The sequence below is a fragment of the Tachyglossus aculeatus genome, chromosome 19, assembly GCF_015852505.1.
Source record: "Tachyglossus aculeatus isolate mTacAcu1 chromosome 19, mTacAcu1.pri, whole genome shotgun sequence".
NCBI classification, from domain to species: domain Eukaryota; kingdom Metazoa; phylum Chordata; class Mammalia; order Monotremata; family Tachyglossidae; genus Tachyglossus; species Tachyglossus aculeatus.
The window spans coordinates 10,111,483-10,125,434 of record NC_052084.1 but is presented as its reverse complement, the minus strand read 5'-3'; the positions used below and the strand labels follow the sequence as shown (position 1 = coordinate 10,125,434).

Genomic DNA, 13,952 nt, shown 5'->3' with positions numbered 1-13,952 from the left:
GCAGCAGGAGGGCTAGGGCCAGGGCTGCTGGCTACGATGTGAAGGCATCATGGTGACAAATGGGATTAATCAGTCAGTCAGTCGTATTTATTGAGCACTTACTGGAAGCAGAGCAGTGTACTAAGTGCTTGGGAGAGTACAGTACCACAAAAAAGACACCTTCCCTGCCCAGAACTAGCTGTCAGTCAGTCAGTCAGTCAATGGTATTTATTTAGTAGGATTTATTGTGTGCAGAGCACTGTACTAAGCACATGGGAATGTACAATGCAATAAATTTGGTAGGCACAATCCCTGTTCTCAAGGAGCTTGCAGTCAGTGGGGGACACAGACATTCCTGTCGCATTCTCAAATCATCACTAGCATCCTCCTCCTCAGTATTCTTAGAAATGCAGGCAGAACACTGCAATTCAGTTTGGGGGATATAATCAAAGAAGACAAGATCCTCGTTCTTGAGGAGTTATAGATCAGCCAACAGTACAACTCTGGCCATGTTCATTCTTGCCTCTTGATTGTCCTCCAAATCTGCCTGATTGTCAGCTGTTACGTGGGAATTCTGTTCCCCGTAGACCGCTTTTCTTCGATCAGTCAGTGGTATTTATTGAGTGCTTATTATGTGCATAACACTGTACTAAGAGCTGTGGAGAGTACTTCTTCATCCATCTGCCCGGAAGGGATGAGGACAAGGGATGGAACCTGGAAAATCCTATGATGTACTCTTGCAGTCAGTTAAAACAGGGATCGCGTTGAGTTGGGGCCACTGGATGGACTGGTGATGCAGGTTCCCCAGATAGCCCGATGTCTGCATGGCGATCTCTTTGAGAAATTTCCTGTTTCAGTTGCTACCTTCTGTTAAATTTGCCCCGTGCTGTTTTCAGTCTAAAGTTGATAGTTCTCCTGGAAAAAGAAAAAAGTCTCCTAAAAAATGTACTTGGTCCATACATACTTGGCCATATTCACAATATTCTGTTTTCATCCATGAAGTTCCAAGTCCCAACAGCACAGCTATAGGTGTGAAATCCGAATTCTCCTTTATGGAAAACCTTTTTCTTTTACTAAAAGTATGTAATAATATAATCATATGAATTCTTAAGGGTACTTACGTATGAATTATAGGGTGTCTCGTTCACATTCTTGCCTGTGACAAATCTGTGAAGTGTCCTCTCGCTGCCCGGAACGTTCACAAGATACCTTATAATTCAATTATAAGTACCCTCCGGGAACCATATAATTACATATTCTCAGTAATATTCTCATCAATAGCAATCAGCCATTCCTGGGAGTAGAACGCTGATCTAGTAACCATCCTGTGGTGTGACACTGTTTTTAACTTGGGGTAAAAGTGAGGTTCTAGGTTGCAGGGAGCATATATGATGACTAGACCACCCAATAGTAAATCAGAAGCTCCAGTTTCTCCTCTTAATAATAATAATGATAGCATTTATTAAGCGCTTACTATGTGCAAAGCACTGTTCTAAGCGCTGGGGAGGTTACAAGGTGATCAGGTTGTCCCACGGGGAGCTCACAGTCTTAATCCCCATTTTACAGATGAGGTAACTGAGGCGCAGAGAAGTGAAGTGACTTGCCCAAAGTCACACAGCTGACAAGTGGCGGAGCCGGGATTTGAACCCCTGACCTCTGATTCCAAAGCCTGGGCTCTTTCCACTGAGCCACACTGCTCTTAATGCCCCCCTTGCCTTGCTGTGTAAGGTCTAGCAAGTTCTTAAAAATATGGAGACCAATACTGTACTTATTCATGAAGTTCTTTGAAATCCTAACACTCTTTCTCCATCTATAGATCGATAACTATATAGTATACAGAGATATATTTCACTGCACTAAGTATTAAAATATAGGCATAATTCAATCTCTCAATAATCAATCTGATTTGAGAGGAAATATGGATTGAAGAATGTGTGAAGGAACTTATTTCATATATCTCTCCGCTGTGAATGTCTAAAAGGTTGTAGGTCAAAAGTGAGAAGGGGCAGAATGGAGAAGAGTTAGTTGTGCATCTGTGGCAGTTTTACCACAGGTCAGCTGACCCTTCTGTGCCTCTCTGGAAGGATATAACTGTGTACTTTTTGAGATCATCATCAATCGTATTTATTGAGCGCTTACTGTGTGCAGAGCACTGTACTAATGAACATAATGCCGTTCTTCTGGCAGGTGCATAGACCAGTGGACACATACATAGCTTGTATTTTTGTGGACTGCATTGCACAGAATCCACTGTGCACATGAGAATTGTATACAGCAGTGGCTACAGCACCTAATTTGAAGTCCTAATACTATCAGTCTGCCGTCGGACAAATCACTTAATCCTAAATGCCCTCTTTAAACTGTAAATGAAGCTCCTTCATTTTCTGTACATCACAGGATGTAAAAATTGATAAACGATGAGAGGCGTTTGGTCAATAGCCGAAAATGGGTAAAAGACAAGACTAATAATTGCCTTACTGCATCTGGCTACAAAGTCGGAGGTTTTATTTATTTTTCAATTTTTTATGGCATTAGTTAAGCGCTCAGCGTGTGCCAAGCGCTGTACTAAGCACCGAGGTAGACCCAAGGTAATCAGGTTGAACACAATCCCTGTCCCACCTGGGGCTCACAGTTTTAATCCCCATTTTACGGATGGGTAACTGAGGCACAGAGAAGTTAAGTGACTTGCCCAAGGTCACATAGCAGACGAATGGCAGAGCTGGGATTAGAACCCAGGTCCTTTTGACACTCAGGCCCATACTCTTTGTTCCAAAGGAGGGAAAATTAGAAATTATATCTTCTGTTTTTGAATAGGACAGTAATTTTAGCCCATGAATAGAAAAGATATCAAGGTGAACGTTTCAGGCATTTTATGTTCCAAAGCTAAAATATTTTATGCCTGTCTGTAGAGATAGCCGATTTTGGACCAATTAATGGAATGGTGAATCCAAGTTATTAATATTTATGAATATTAGAATAGAAATGCTCAAAAATTCTGATGGGCTGGGTACTTTTCCCTTATTAAAAGCTGGATACTTTTAGAAAATGATTTTATCTGGGTTTTAGACTCCATTGAGTTTTTTTTAATTGGATCTAAATTGGACCAACGTTGCTGAATAACCATAAACAAGGGCCAGAATCAGCCACCCTATATTTAGTATTACTAAAGGAAGATATGAAATTATCTAGCTCCCCTAGGATTTAACTGAGAAGTCTGCGTAGGCTCCACTGGTCACGACTGAACCAAACTCCCAATTTAGAAAAAGATCAAAATTGGGATTTAATTAGCAACAAAATAGGAAAAAGCACAGCGGAGAATACTAAGTTTTAGGCTTGCTAGGTAATATTTAGCACCACTGAAGTTTAAGACCGTCAGGGCCAAACTGAGGATTTGATTAACGGAAGACATGAGGTTAGGCCATGTGATCTGCCTGCAGTCTTCCCTGGGGAAAATAATGTTTAGTGTAAAATAATCTCTAAATTAAGGTAATAACAAAAGTAATCTGCTCTAGCTTCCTTTCTACCTCAGGTATGGCCTGGATGAAAATGCACTGCCATGTAGAGATTTCTTCTGGCTGGGACTCAGGGAGAGGTTAGGCAACCCAGAGCATAGCCAGCTTCAATTCCCTCAGTTTACCTTGACTTGCTCTCAGAAAAGTTCAGCTCAGCCCCCTCCCTATTGCCCCCAAGGTGGCTGAAGTTTTCCTCCCTATTGGATAAGAAGCCAGGCCCTGCCTTGAAGAATCGAAACACTTTAATTGGGTGGGTGGTGAGGGTGGGTGTTCCTCTTGCCAAGCCTGTGACCTTGCTAACAGTGAACCTTTCACAAAATAGCAGGAAATTCAGTAGTTATCCCCCATTACAAGGTATTTCTTTGAGCCCTTTCCCTATAGTGCTATTGAATTTTAACACTGGTATCTCTTACGGCCTTTCTCTCACTTCAGGGAAACCCTGCAAAGTTCGCTTTGGTTTAAGCACCTCCCATTGTCGCCTCAACTTTAAAATATTTTGATTGACTTGAATAGTGTGATTAAGGCCTGAATTTAGCATTAGATAATGACCTATTTCTAATATGCTCTGCACACGGTAAGCGCTCAATAAATATGATCGACTAATATGCTAGCACAATGTGCCGTTTTGCTGAATAGGAGGTGAAAGATGCAACTTTTGAAAATTAGGTGCTTCTTTTTCGTAGCTACACACCTACATTTCCATTTCAGAGTGGTTCATTATTAGTACATATTTACGTCGCTATTTGATCACATAACTATAGTCATTCTGCTCTTTGCCACAGTTTTTAATATATTTTTCTCTCAGTACTGTGGACCTTGAGAACTCATTTATATATTCTACATTATTTCCTAAGGGAAACACTACTTTTAGTGCTCTTTTACTAAATACTCAATTTTCTTTGAACTAATTAGGAGTGCTAACCGGTGTAGGGCAGAAAAAGAGGAACCTTGGTGAAGGGGAAAATAGAGGTAGTTGTGCTATTCGATGTGAAAGAATCCAGTGACAAATTGCTGCCCAGGGATTTTACAGCCCCAGCAGCAGGGGAAGCGAGGAGTCTGACTTTCTGAGGTTTGTATGAATTAGCGAAAGAAGTAGCAGTTTTGTCCCCATGGCCCCATTATACCTTCCTTCCAAATAATATCTTCCTCTGCTGCCTTGCCCACTCCTGTCTCTCTATGACAAACACTTTGGGTTCAAATTGAATATTTCAACCTGCACATTTATCCTCTCATTCTTAAGCCTCTGTGAGGGAGAGTGGCATGGACTATATATGTGTGTGTGTGTGTGTATGTATACACCACTGTCCTTTGTTACAAAGATAACATTAATATAGTACGATTTTAGCTGTTGGCAAGATAGCCATCTGCTGAGATAGGCTTGTGTTTGGTAAGGTAGGCAATATTTAAGGCCATCTATTCTTACCCCACTCCTTATGGGGTGTTTCTTTGGGAATTTAGATCACAATATGTCTTTGGAATCGTATACAGTTTATTCACAGTTGGGTAGATGTAGACTAAAGAAATTGTAAGGTACTCAATGGCAGGGGTCTTGTCCACGAACTCTATTGTACTGTACTCCCCAAAGTGCATAGTTCAGTATTTTGCAATCAGCGGTATTTATTGAATGCTTACTGTGTGCAGAGCACTGAACTAAATGCTTGGGAGCGTACAGATTGACAGAGTTGGTAGAAACATATCTAACCCATCACTTAGTACAGTGCATGACACATAGCACCGTAACAATAGAATTATCATTGCTATTATCATTAATAATAATATTATTATATTTGTCATTCTTAGTAATTTCAGGACTGCTAAGAGGATGCCCTGAAAAGAAATAGGCATTAAATATTCATTTACAAATTTAAGCTACAAAGATTAAAATGGATCGTGTAATTCCTCGTTATTTATGTGGTGCTCAAGACAGTAATTTTTCCTCGTATAAATGCTTACTTACTCGCATGTTACCACGCTGAAATCTGTACCTTAAGGACAAAGAAAGGTCACTGATCTCTCCAACTCCTAGTTCTTTGTCAAAAGTGGACACAGTTAATGAGGTTTGTTTGGTACAGCACAAATTCTCGGACACAGATAGAGATCCTTTCAATGGAAACAAATTTGTTTGGCTTTACCAGGTTACTTAGCGATTAATAATAGCCTTGAGATGCAGGGCAGAAAGGTCATCGTACCAGCTTGCCAACACAATTTAAAATGTGCAGCCAGTCCAGCTCGGCGGGCTCTCGGGCCCCACAAACGCTAAGCATTAAGTCAAAGCTGCTGTTTTCCGACTTCTCTTTCATATTAATAAGCGATTTTCAAGAGAAGGGTGGCAAAATGGGGGCCATGCCACTCTAAGTAATTCATTTATTTTGCAATTTAATCTTATGTTGAAAAAAAATCACACTGCTGCAAAAGCATGGTGATTTTTAAACATCCGTATGTTTCATAAGTAACCTTGTATGAAATATTGAATTAGAAGCCTTTGCTGGTAAACTGTAACAAAAATACTTCTAGACACTGAAGTAGATATTCCATCTCTTCAAAGTTTCTCCACTCATTCTTGTTTCCCCTGATACTTTCTAAGAAATATGGAAATTTGCCCTTATCTGAATGAAGCATATCAGGTGTATTTTTTAAGAGAAACAAGGAAGCATAAAAATTATAATGTTTACTTTAACAAGAATAATCAAGTTTGGCTCTGGAAGGTAATATTTTAACTGATTTCAAATACTTCAGTTTCCTGTATTCAGAGTCTGTCCTCTTTCAACATTTCTTTGCTATGCAGGTTATCAGCATGGTTCTGAAATGCATATCCTGTTTTCTCTAGATTTTAAATTTCCCATTCAAACTCATAGATGTATTCATATTAACTAATCATTACAAACCTTATCATTTTCCGTATGAATACCTTGATTTCACATATTTTGAAAAAGGACCAGTTTATATTTCAGTACTCGATGTGTAGACTAATTTTCAGTGGCTGCTTTTGACATTATTTTTGAACTATGAATTAAAGCAAAATAATAATGAATGAGATAGGTATATAAAATGCATAGACCTATAAGTTTGGAATAGCATGGCTTAGCACATGAAATTGACATCTCAAAATATTTTTAATGTAAAAATAATGCCATCAAAAATGACCCCCTAACAACATTGATTTTAAAATAGATGTGAAACAAACCAAGGTCTATACTTTTTGTTCTGATCTTCCTGGCTAAGTGTATAGCTCCTGTTTTCCTTGTTTTATATGTTTTGGGAGATAAATAACTCAAGGGGCCACTGGAAACCCACTCATTGTGACATATTTAAATATGTTCTTGTGTCATAAGTTGCATCGTGTGCAATGCAATGTTTCTGTATTTTTATAAAACATTAAGAGTTATCGGCAGCAGGGCAAGAAAGCTCACTCGATCAGCAGCTTTTTGCCTTAATGCTGTAAAATTTCAAAAAGCTGTTCTCTCGCAGGGAAAGAATGGCGATAATGGCAGCGTCGATGGAGGAAGAGAAGAGGAAGATAGACCACGAAAGGGAAGAGCAGAAAAAGGATTACCAGGCCCGAAAGATGCATTACCTCCTCAGCACGGAGCAGGTTGGTGTACCTGTTCCTGACAGCTCATGAAAGTCACTTGGGTCCCCAGCTTGACAGAGATAAACTGGCGGGCTGAATGGGACATGACTTGTTGAAAAGATATCACAAAGACACTACTTCGAGTTCAATTTAGTGTTTTTCTGTGGGCGAGAGCAGGCACCATGACTACTGTCTGACAGCAGCTTCATAGAGGCAGCCTCAGCACTGCTGGCAGAAAGAGTCCAAGTCAGCAGTTTGATCTGCCATTGTGATAAGACAGCACGAAGGGCATAACCTCGCTTTAAAAACCCATTTTGACTGGCTCATTGTTGTGTTGTTGCACTTGTCAAGAACTAACAAGTTATTAAGCCAAAAAGGGCTTTCATTTTGGGGGTTTTAATTGAGCTAATGCGCCGACTGAAACCATTCTCTTTGTGCTTCCAAAGAGAGAGTAAATGGAGGTTTTTCAGGTAGAATCTTTCCTAAATTTGCTTGCCTCAGGATAATTTACCTTTCATTTTCATGTAGGCATATGGTTCTCTAGTGTTGAATACTCTCAGATTGCCTTCTTTGTGTGTAGTGAAATCTCAGTGCCTCAAATTTTCAGTTTGGTCGGATAGAAAAAGTGCATTAGAGGCTGTGCTTTTTCACATGGTCTTCATAAGAGCCGTCTTTTTGAGGAAAATAATTAGCAAAAGCAGATTAATTTTCAAGACTGGTGTTTTAGTGATATGAATTCTGGCTAGGCATTTCTGGCTTCAGATTCCTGTTCTGAGAGAGTGGACTTGGAAGCCACTTCATATCTCCATCTCTACTTTAAAAGAATGGCATAAATAATTCACATGATACTATCTGTTAAGTGATTTAGGGTTGGAAAATCAAAGTTGTAAACATAGTTATATCAATTGTCTGATCGAAATTAGGATGTCTTGTCAAAATAACTTTTCTTTAGAGGCATCAGTAATCCGAATTTCGGTGAAAACAGACGGTTAGTATTGTTAGAACCAGACATTACTGTGATGCATTAATCAGTGTTTTTTGAGTTCCTACGTGTGGAGAACAATATAATAAGTGGTTGGGAGAGTAAAATAGAGAGAGCAGACCCAATTCCTGCCTCAAAGAGTTTGCAAACTTAGAGAGGGAGTCAGACACTGGAATAATTTACAGATTGGAGAAGAAGAAATGGATATGTGTGTGAGCTAGTGCTTAAATAGCTGGGTGTGTAAGTAGATATGTGCAAAAGTGCCGTGATGGTGTGAGCGCGCAAGTGTTTAAGGGAGGAGACCTATTCTGTTACTGTGGCATTGCTCTGTTTTATTCCTAGACATTTACTGATCGGAAAAGTACTGATATTGGAATGGAATGAATTATAGAGCAGATAAGCATAATTGTATATCCGGCAAGGCAGAAAATCTTCTTTATCCTTGCTTTATAGAGATGCCCGGTCTTCACCTGTATTAAAAAGATGCATACTTCTCATTCTGTTTACTCATCTGTTTTCCCGTGCTGTCAGTTCTTCTCCAAGCCTTTGCTTCTTTGAACTAATTTTCTACTGTTGCTCTCTCTGGCTGTCCGTTGGCTTTGTGCTTATGTGTGCCTTTGTGTCTGTGTTCTTGTGTTTCAATGTCTGTTTACCCGTGTGATTCAGTTGGGGTCTCTGTGTAAGTATGTTTCTCTGGGTTCCTGGACACGTGTGTATGTTTGGTAGCAAGCAGAATAGTGGAACCTGTTCAAACTGTTGCAACTAAACAAAATGTTTTAGACAAGATTACTGGGACCGGATGGCCAAAGTTCCTACGGACCATGGAGAGAAAGTTGCAGAACTCCTGGTGAGAGTCTGTAACCTATTATGAAAAACAGCCTCTGTGCTGGATTGTCAGTGTAAATCCTATGTATAAAGAGGGTTCTATCAAAGGGAAGTTGAGGATACACTGCAGAAAACATAAAGGTAATCTGGTGGTCTGAAAAATGGTAAATGAGCATTCGCATGTGAATTATCAGTGAATGGCAGTGAACTTAAGGAAAAGAAGACAAATTGCACCTGTGAGATGATGGGCCTGGAGCTGGTGGTCACAATTCAGGAAAAGAGATCTAGGAATCATTGTCGATGGAGCTTTTAAATCATCAATCCAGTACGTAGCAGGAGCCAAAATGGCCAATCAAGAGCTGGTAGAAAACAAAATTAAAGGTCTAGTTTTTGTCACTCTAAAATCATGGTATGCCCACACCTGTGAGTTCTGGTTTTCACATCGTATGCAGAACACAAGACATTCAGGGTAACAGAGAACCTTCCTTATAGATTGGAAAAACACAGACACTGAGGGGACATGGTGGGAGTTTATAAAATTGCGAAAACCGTGGCCAAAGAGAACACCGAATTGTTCCCCCAGTCGCACAGTATCCGGATTTGAGAACACCCATTGAAGTTAGAGGACTGTTGATTCAAAACAAAATAGAGAAGCACTTCTTCACATTCCCCCTAGATTGTAACCCCGTTGTGGTCAGGGATTGTCTCCCTTTATTGCTATATTGTACTTTCCAAGCGTTTAGTACAGTGCTCCACACACAGTAAGTGCTCAACAAATACGATTGAATGAAGGAAGGGAGGAAGCAATAACTGTGTGGAATTTGTTACCTTGAACGTTGTGCAGGTATAATTGTCCTTATCCAAAATAAAGAGGGTTCCTTGATTTTTATAGTTGCTGCTATTTGCCTGAGGTGCTCAGGTTCTGACTTCTATCTCTGCCTGTCTGCCTGTTAATCATCCCCAAAGGGGCAAACTTCCTATCTCTCTTTTGTCCTCTTCTCCTAGCTCACAAACCTGCAGATCAAACAGGGAAAATGAAGTTCTAAAATTGCTTCCCCTTGGAGAGGGATGTAGCAGAAATATCAGGGCCCTCTCCTGGGAAGCAAGCAGGGTAGACTACTCCATCACGTAGACCTGAATATTTGAACACAAGGAACCAGAGATAAAAAAACAGCCGTAGTAACCTATTTTTCCCCCCATGGAAATCATCTTTTTTGAAAGGATAAACTGGAATGGTGATCTCATCCTAGTTTAGTCGTTTTGCTTTAGGCCAGGTAATTAGTTGCACGGACAGAATGATGCCAGGAAGTTCAAATTAACTATTATTTATATCTCACCACTCTGGCAATTCCTGAGACCTGGTTAGCATTAAAATGTCATTTTAAAACATGGAACGAGGCTGAATTTCAAAGGCAATATACAAAGTTTAGGGATAAAACTGCATTCGTACAAAAGATAAATATACACTCGAAAGCCAACCCAGATCTAGGGAATGAGAATTTTAGCTTCTTAGCTCCCCATTTAACAGGTCAATCTGGGTCACCTTTCTGGTTGGGAAAGAAACATATATTAATGGTGAAATTATAAGGTGAATTCAGCTGCTAAATGGCTCAGGATAAGAACTGCCCTTTTGATTTCCTCAACATACAGAATTTTAAAACAGTCTCTACAGTAGGCTCAAATTTCCATATAAAATGACCATTTCCAATGGGTGTAACTTGTGTCCAACCAAAAAAACCAATTTTAAGAGTACCAAAAGTTGCTTTCAGTGAACTTTCAGTAATTACCTATGCGCACAGCAAATCCTGAAGCGCTGGCAGGCGAAAGTAGAAGAGGGACATGAAGAACCCACCCTCTTTTCTGTTGCCGTTCATAAAGCTAGTCCTGCCAGTTTGGAGCTTGGAGACAGGTGTTTGGAAGAGAAGAAAGGAAATCCATCATCATCATCATCAATCGTATTTATTGAGCGCTTACTGTGTGCAGAGCACTGTACTAAGCGCTTGGGAAGTACAAGTTGGCCAAAGGGCAGCCTGGGCTTTTGAGGGGTTCGGGGGCAGAATTTGGGTGGGAGTGGGATTATGTATTCTTATTCACTTGCACAGACTGACTCTGCCACTCTCAAAAGCCCTCCGCACTAATCCCACTGCCCGGTCCCACGGCATAAGCAAAAAGCAGAAATTCACACGACTGTCAGAGAGGAATTGATATCTTTTAGATAATTTGGCCGCATGAATTTGATGGTTTGTTAGCAGTTATACAGAATACCCACATTATTACATGGGTTCCAAGGAATATATTTCCCTCTCTGGTCAAGCAGGGGTGAAGGAAAGTGAGTTGTTGACTCCAAGACTGGAGATGAAGACAGCTGCTCGTGCCCTCCATCCCAGCGCCCGCTGAGAACCGGAGATGTGAGGACAGAGGAGGAAAAGGCACTTTTCCTGTTCCATCTTCTCTTCTTCCTCCCTGCCTCTCTTGCCTCTCTTTGCTCTTCCCTTCCTCATGGCTTTTTCCTCTCCTGAGCTCCCTAAGGTCCAAACCTAATGTCCAGGCATATCAAAATTCACTCTCAAGTGCTTCTTAAGACCCTAGGCTTTAATCCCGGCTCTGCCAATCGCTTGCCATGTGGCCTTGGACAAGTCACTTAACTAATCTATCCCTCAATCTCCTCAACTGTAAAATGGGGATTTAATACCTGTTTTCCCTCCTACTTAGACTTTGAGCTTCCTGAGGGATGGGACTGTGTCCGACCTAAATAAGTTGTACCTACCCCAGGGCTTAGAACAATGTTTGACTCATAGTAAGCTCTTAAAAAATACCACTAACAATAAATAAAGTAAAAGATGGTGCCCCTCCATGCTTTATTCAAGTTGCGCCAGCAGATTCAGGGCCAGAATGGGAGAAAACCCAAATCTGACAGGCTGGGGGAAAGATAATTTTGGAGAGTTATTTTAAAAAAAACAACTGTTTGGCGTACGACCATCATTTTTAAAATCTCATACCCTTTGTCAAATACTAATTCATTATTCACCATACAGTGTTTCCAAAAGCTTATATTTATTAGTAATCATATTAATTATCTATCCTTTACCCATGCAAAGATGTTAATATTAAAACACACCCAAATAACCAATATTGAAGTGAGTGAATTAATGGACCCCTTAGGGTTTCATTAATTAAAAAGTTCAAGTCATATTAAGGCACTTTTTGTATATGTTTATTTCAGTCAGAAAGTTGAACATGTTACTATATTTGCATAAATAATCAATCAGCATTTAGTAGTAGTAATAAGGTTAATTTGTTGCTACAGACTTAATAGGATTAGTCAGTCATATTACCCAGAAAATACTATTTGTTATGCACCCCATCACCTGTTAAAACATGACTGATTTTAATTCCTCTATTCAATGAGAGCATTGAGTTTTTTGTCCCTGTAGAAGAGTGTATTAAAAATAAAGTGATTATTTAGTTGATTTAAATTTAGGTGCAGAACAAACTATATGTAACTCTGCATTTGCAACAATTGAGCATTTAATAAAGTTATTTATGTTGCCTGAATAACTAGTCAAGCTAGACATAACATTCATAGGACATCCTTTGTCTGAAGAAAATTCTCTTGCAGCATTGCTATTGTTCTGATGAAACATATTAATTTGCATGCCCTTGTACTTGGGTAATAAATTATGTGGTCTGCCCCATCTACCGGTAGCTTTGTGAAACGAGTCCCGTTGTGTGGATTTGTCAAAGAAATACAAAGAAAGAATAAAATAAATACAAATAAAGAAATAGGGCCAAAGTAGCAAGAGAACCCAGCTTAATTCCCTCAGGAAAATTAAGATTCTAAAAGCTTTTACTTTTGACCTTACAAAGCCCATTCTTCTGTGTAATGTTTTCGTAAGTGTGGAAAACTGTGTAGAATTCCGTAGAATAAGGGGAATGTTATTAAGGAATACTTGGCCTTTTAGTCTTTGAGTTTCCTTTTTGCAACTCGATGTTCTTAAAACATTGATATTGCACTTTTTGGGTGTGTGGGTGTGTTCTAGTCTCTCATTATGAGAGAAATCCAAATCACATTTGATGTCATTTAAAATTTAAAACCGAAACAAAGACCTGGAAGAGAAGTGGGTGGTAAATTTCTTCTGATTAAATGTTTCCAATGAATTCTTTTAAAAGCATTTATTTTTAAGCACTTGGTAAAAATTAATAGTAACGTACAATATAAGTAGCCAATACTAAAATGGGTGAGTTAATAGACTTCTTAGGGCTTTTCCGATTTAAATAATCAGGCTTTATCAATTTAAATAATCAGAAAGCACCTTTGGTTTATGTTTGCTTCAATCAGCAACAGGTATTATTCCCAACTGAATTGATCAAGAAAAACTTCTGTTTTGGCAGACTAGTGGAAAGAACGTGGGACAGGGCGTCTAGTTGCAGCTCTGCCACCGCTGGCTGTGTTACCTTGAGCAAGCCTCTTAACTTCTCTGAACCTCAGTTTATTCAACGTAAAACGGAGTTACGATACCTTCACTCCTTACCTCTTAGATTGAGAGTCCGGCTTTGTTGATGTTTTCAGATGCTTTTGTAAGATCTACAGCTTGGCCTAGAGGAAAGAGCATGGGAGTCAGAGGTCCTGGGTTCTAATCCCGGTTCTGTCACTTGTCTACCGTGTGACTTTAGGCAAGTCACTTAACTTCTCTGTGCCTCAGTTTTCTGAACTGTAAAATGGGGATGCAGTACCTGTTCTCCCTCGTACTTAGACTGTAAGCCCCATCTGGGACAGGGACTGCCCCCAACATGATTATTTGTTTTCTACCCAGTGCTTAGACCAGTGCTTGTCACATAGTAAATGCTTCACAAAATACCGTAATTATCATCATTGCAAAAAATCAAGATATTGGTCTTGCACCCTGCACTTTTGTATCTGTTAGGCTGCCAATATATCAATCACTCAATCAGTAGTATTTCCCAAGCTCTTCCTGTGTGCACAACACTACCTGAGCACTAGGGAGTAAGAAGACTTGATCCCTGCCCTCAGGGAACTTAGAGAAGGACAGATAGCAGAGAAAAGAAAAATTGATATATAAAT

At 39.7% G+C, this 13,952-nt stretch overlaps 1 protein-coding gene across 7 annotated transcripts in view; it reads left to right on the top strand.

Moving 5' to 3' along the window:
* The window catches only part of SPATA17 (spermatogenesis associated 17), a 152,378-nt gene that overhangs the window by 41,565 nt on the left and 96,861 nt on the right, over positions 1–13,952 (top strand). For all 7 annotated transcript variants that reach the window (XR_005455050.1, XR_005455049.1, XR_005455052.1 and 4 more), the window contains one exon: positions 6,960–7,083. Coding sequence is in view for 3 of the 7 variants with exons in the window: in XM_038761178.1 (XP_038617106.1) it covers positions 6,960–7,083 (124 nt within the window). In the remaining 4 variants the exon portion in view is untranslated. The remainder of the gene's footprint in view (positions 1–6,959; positions 7,084–13,952) is intronic.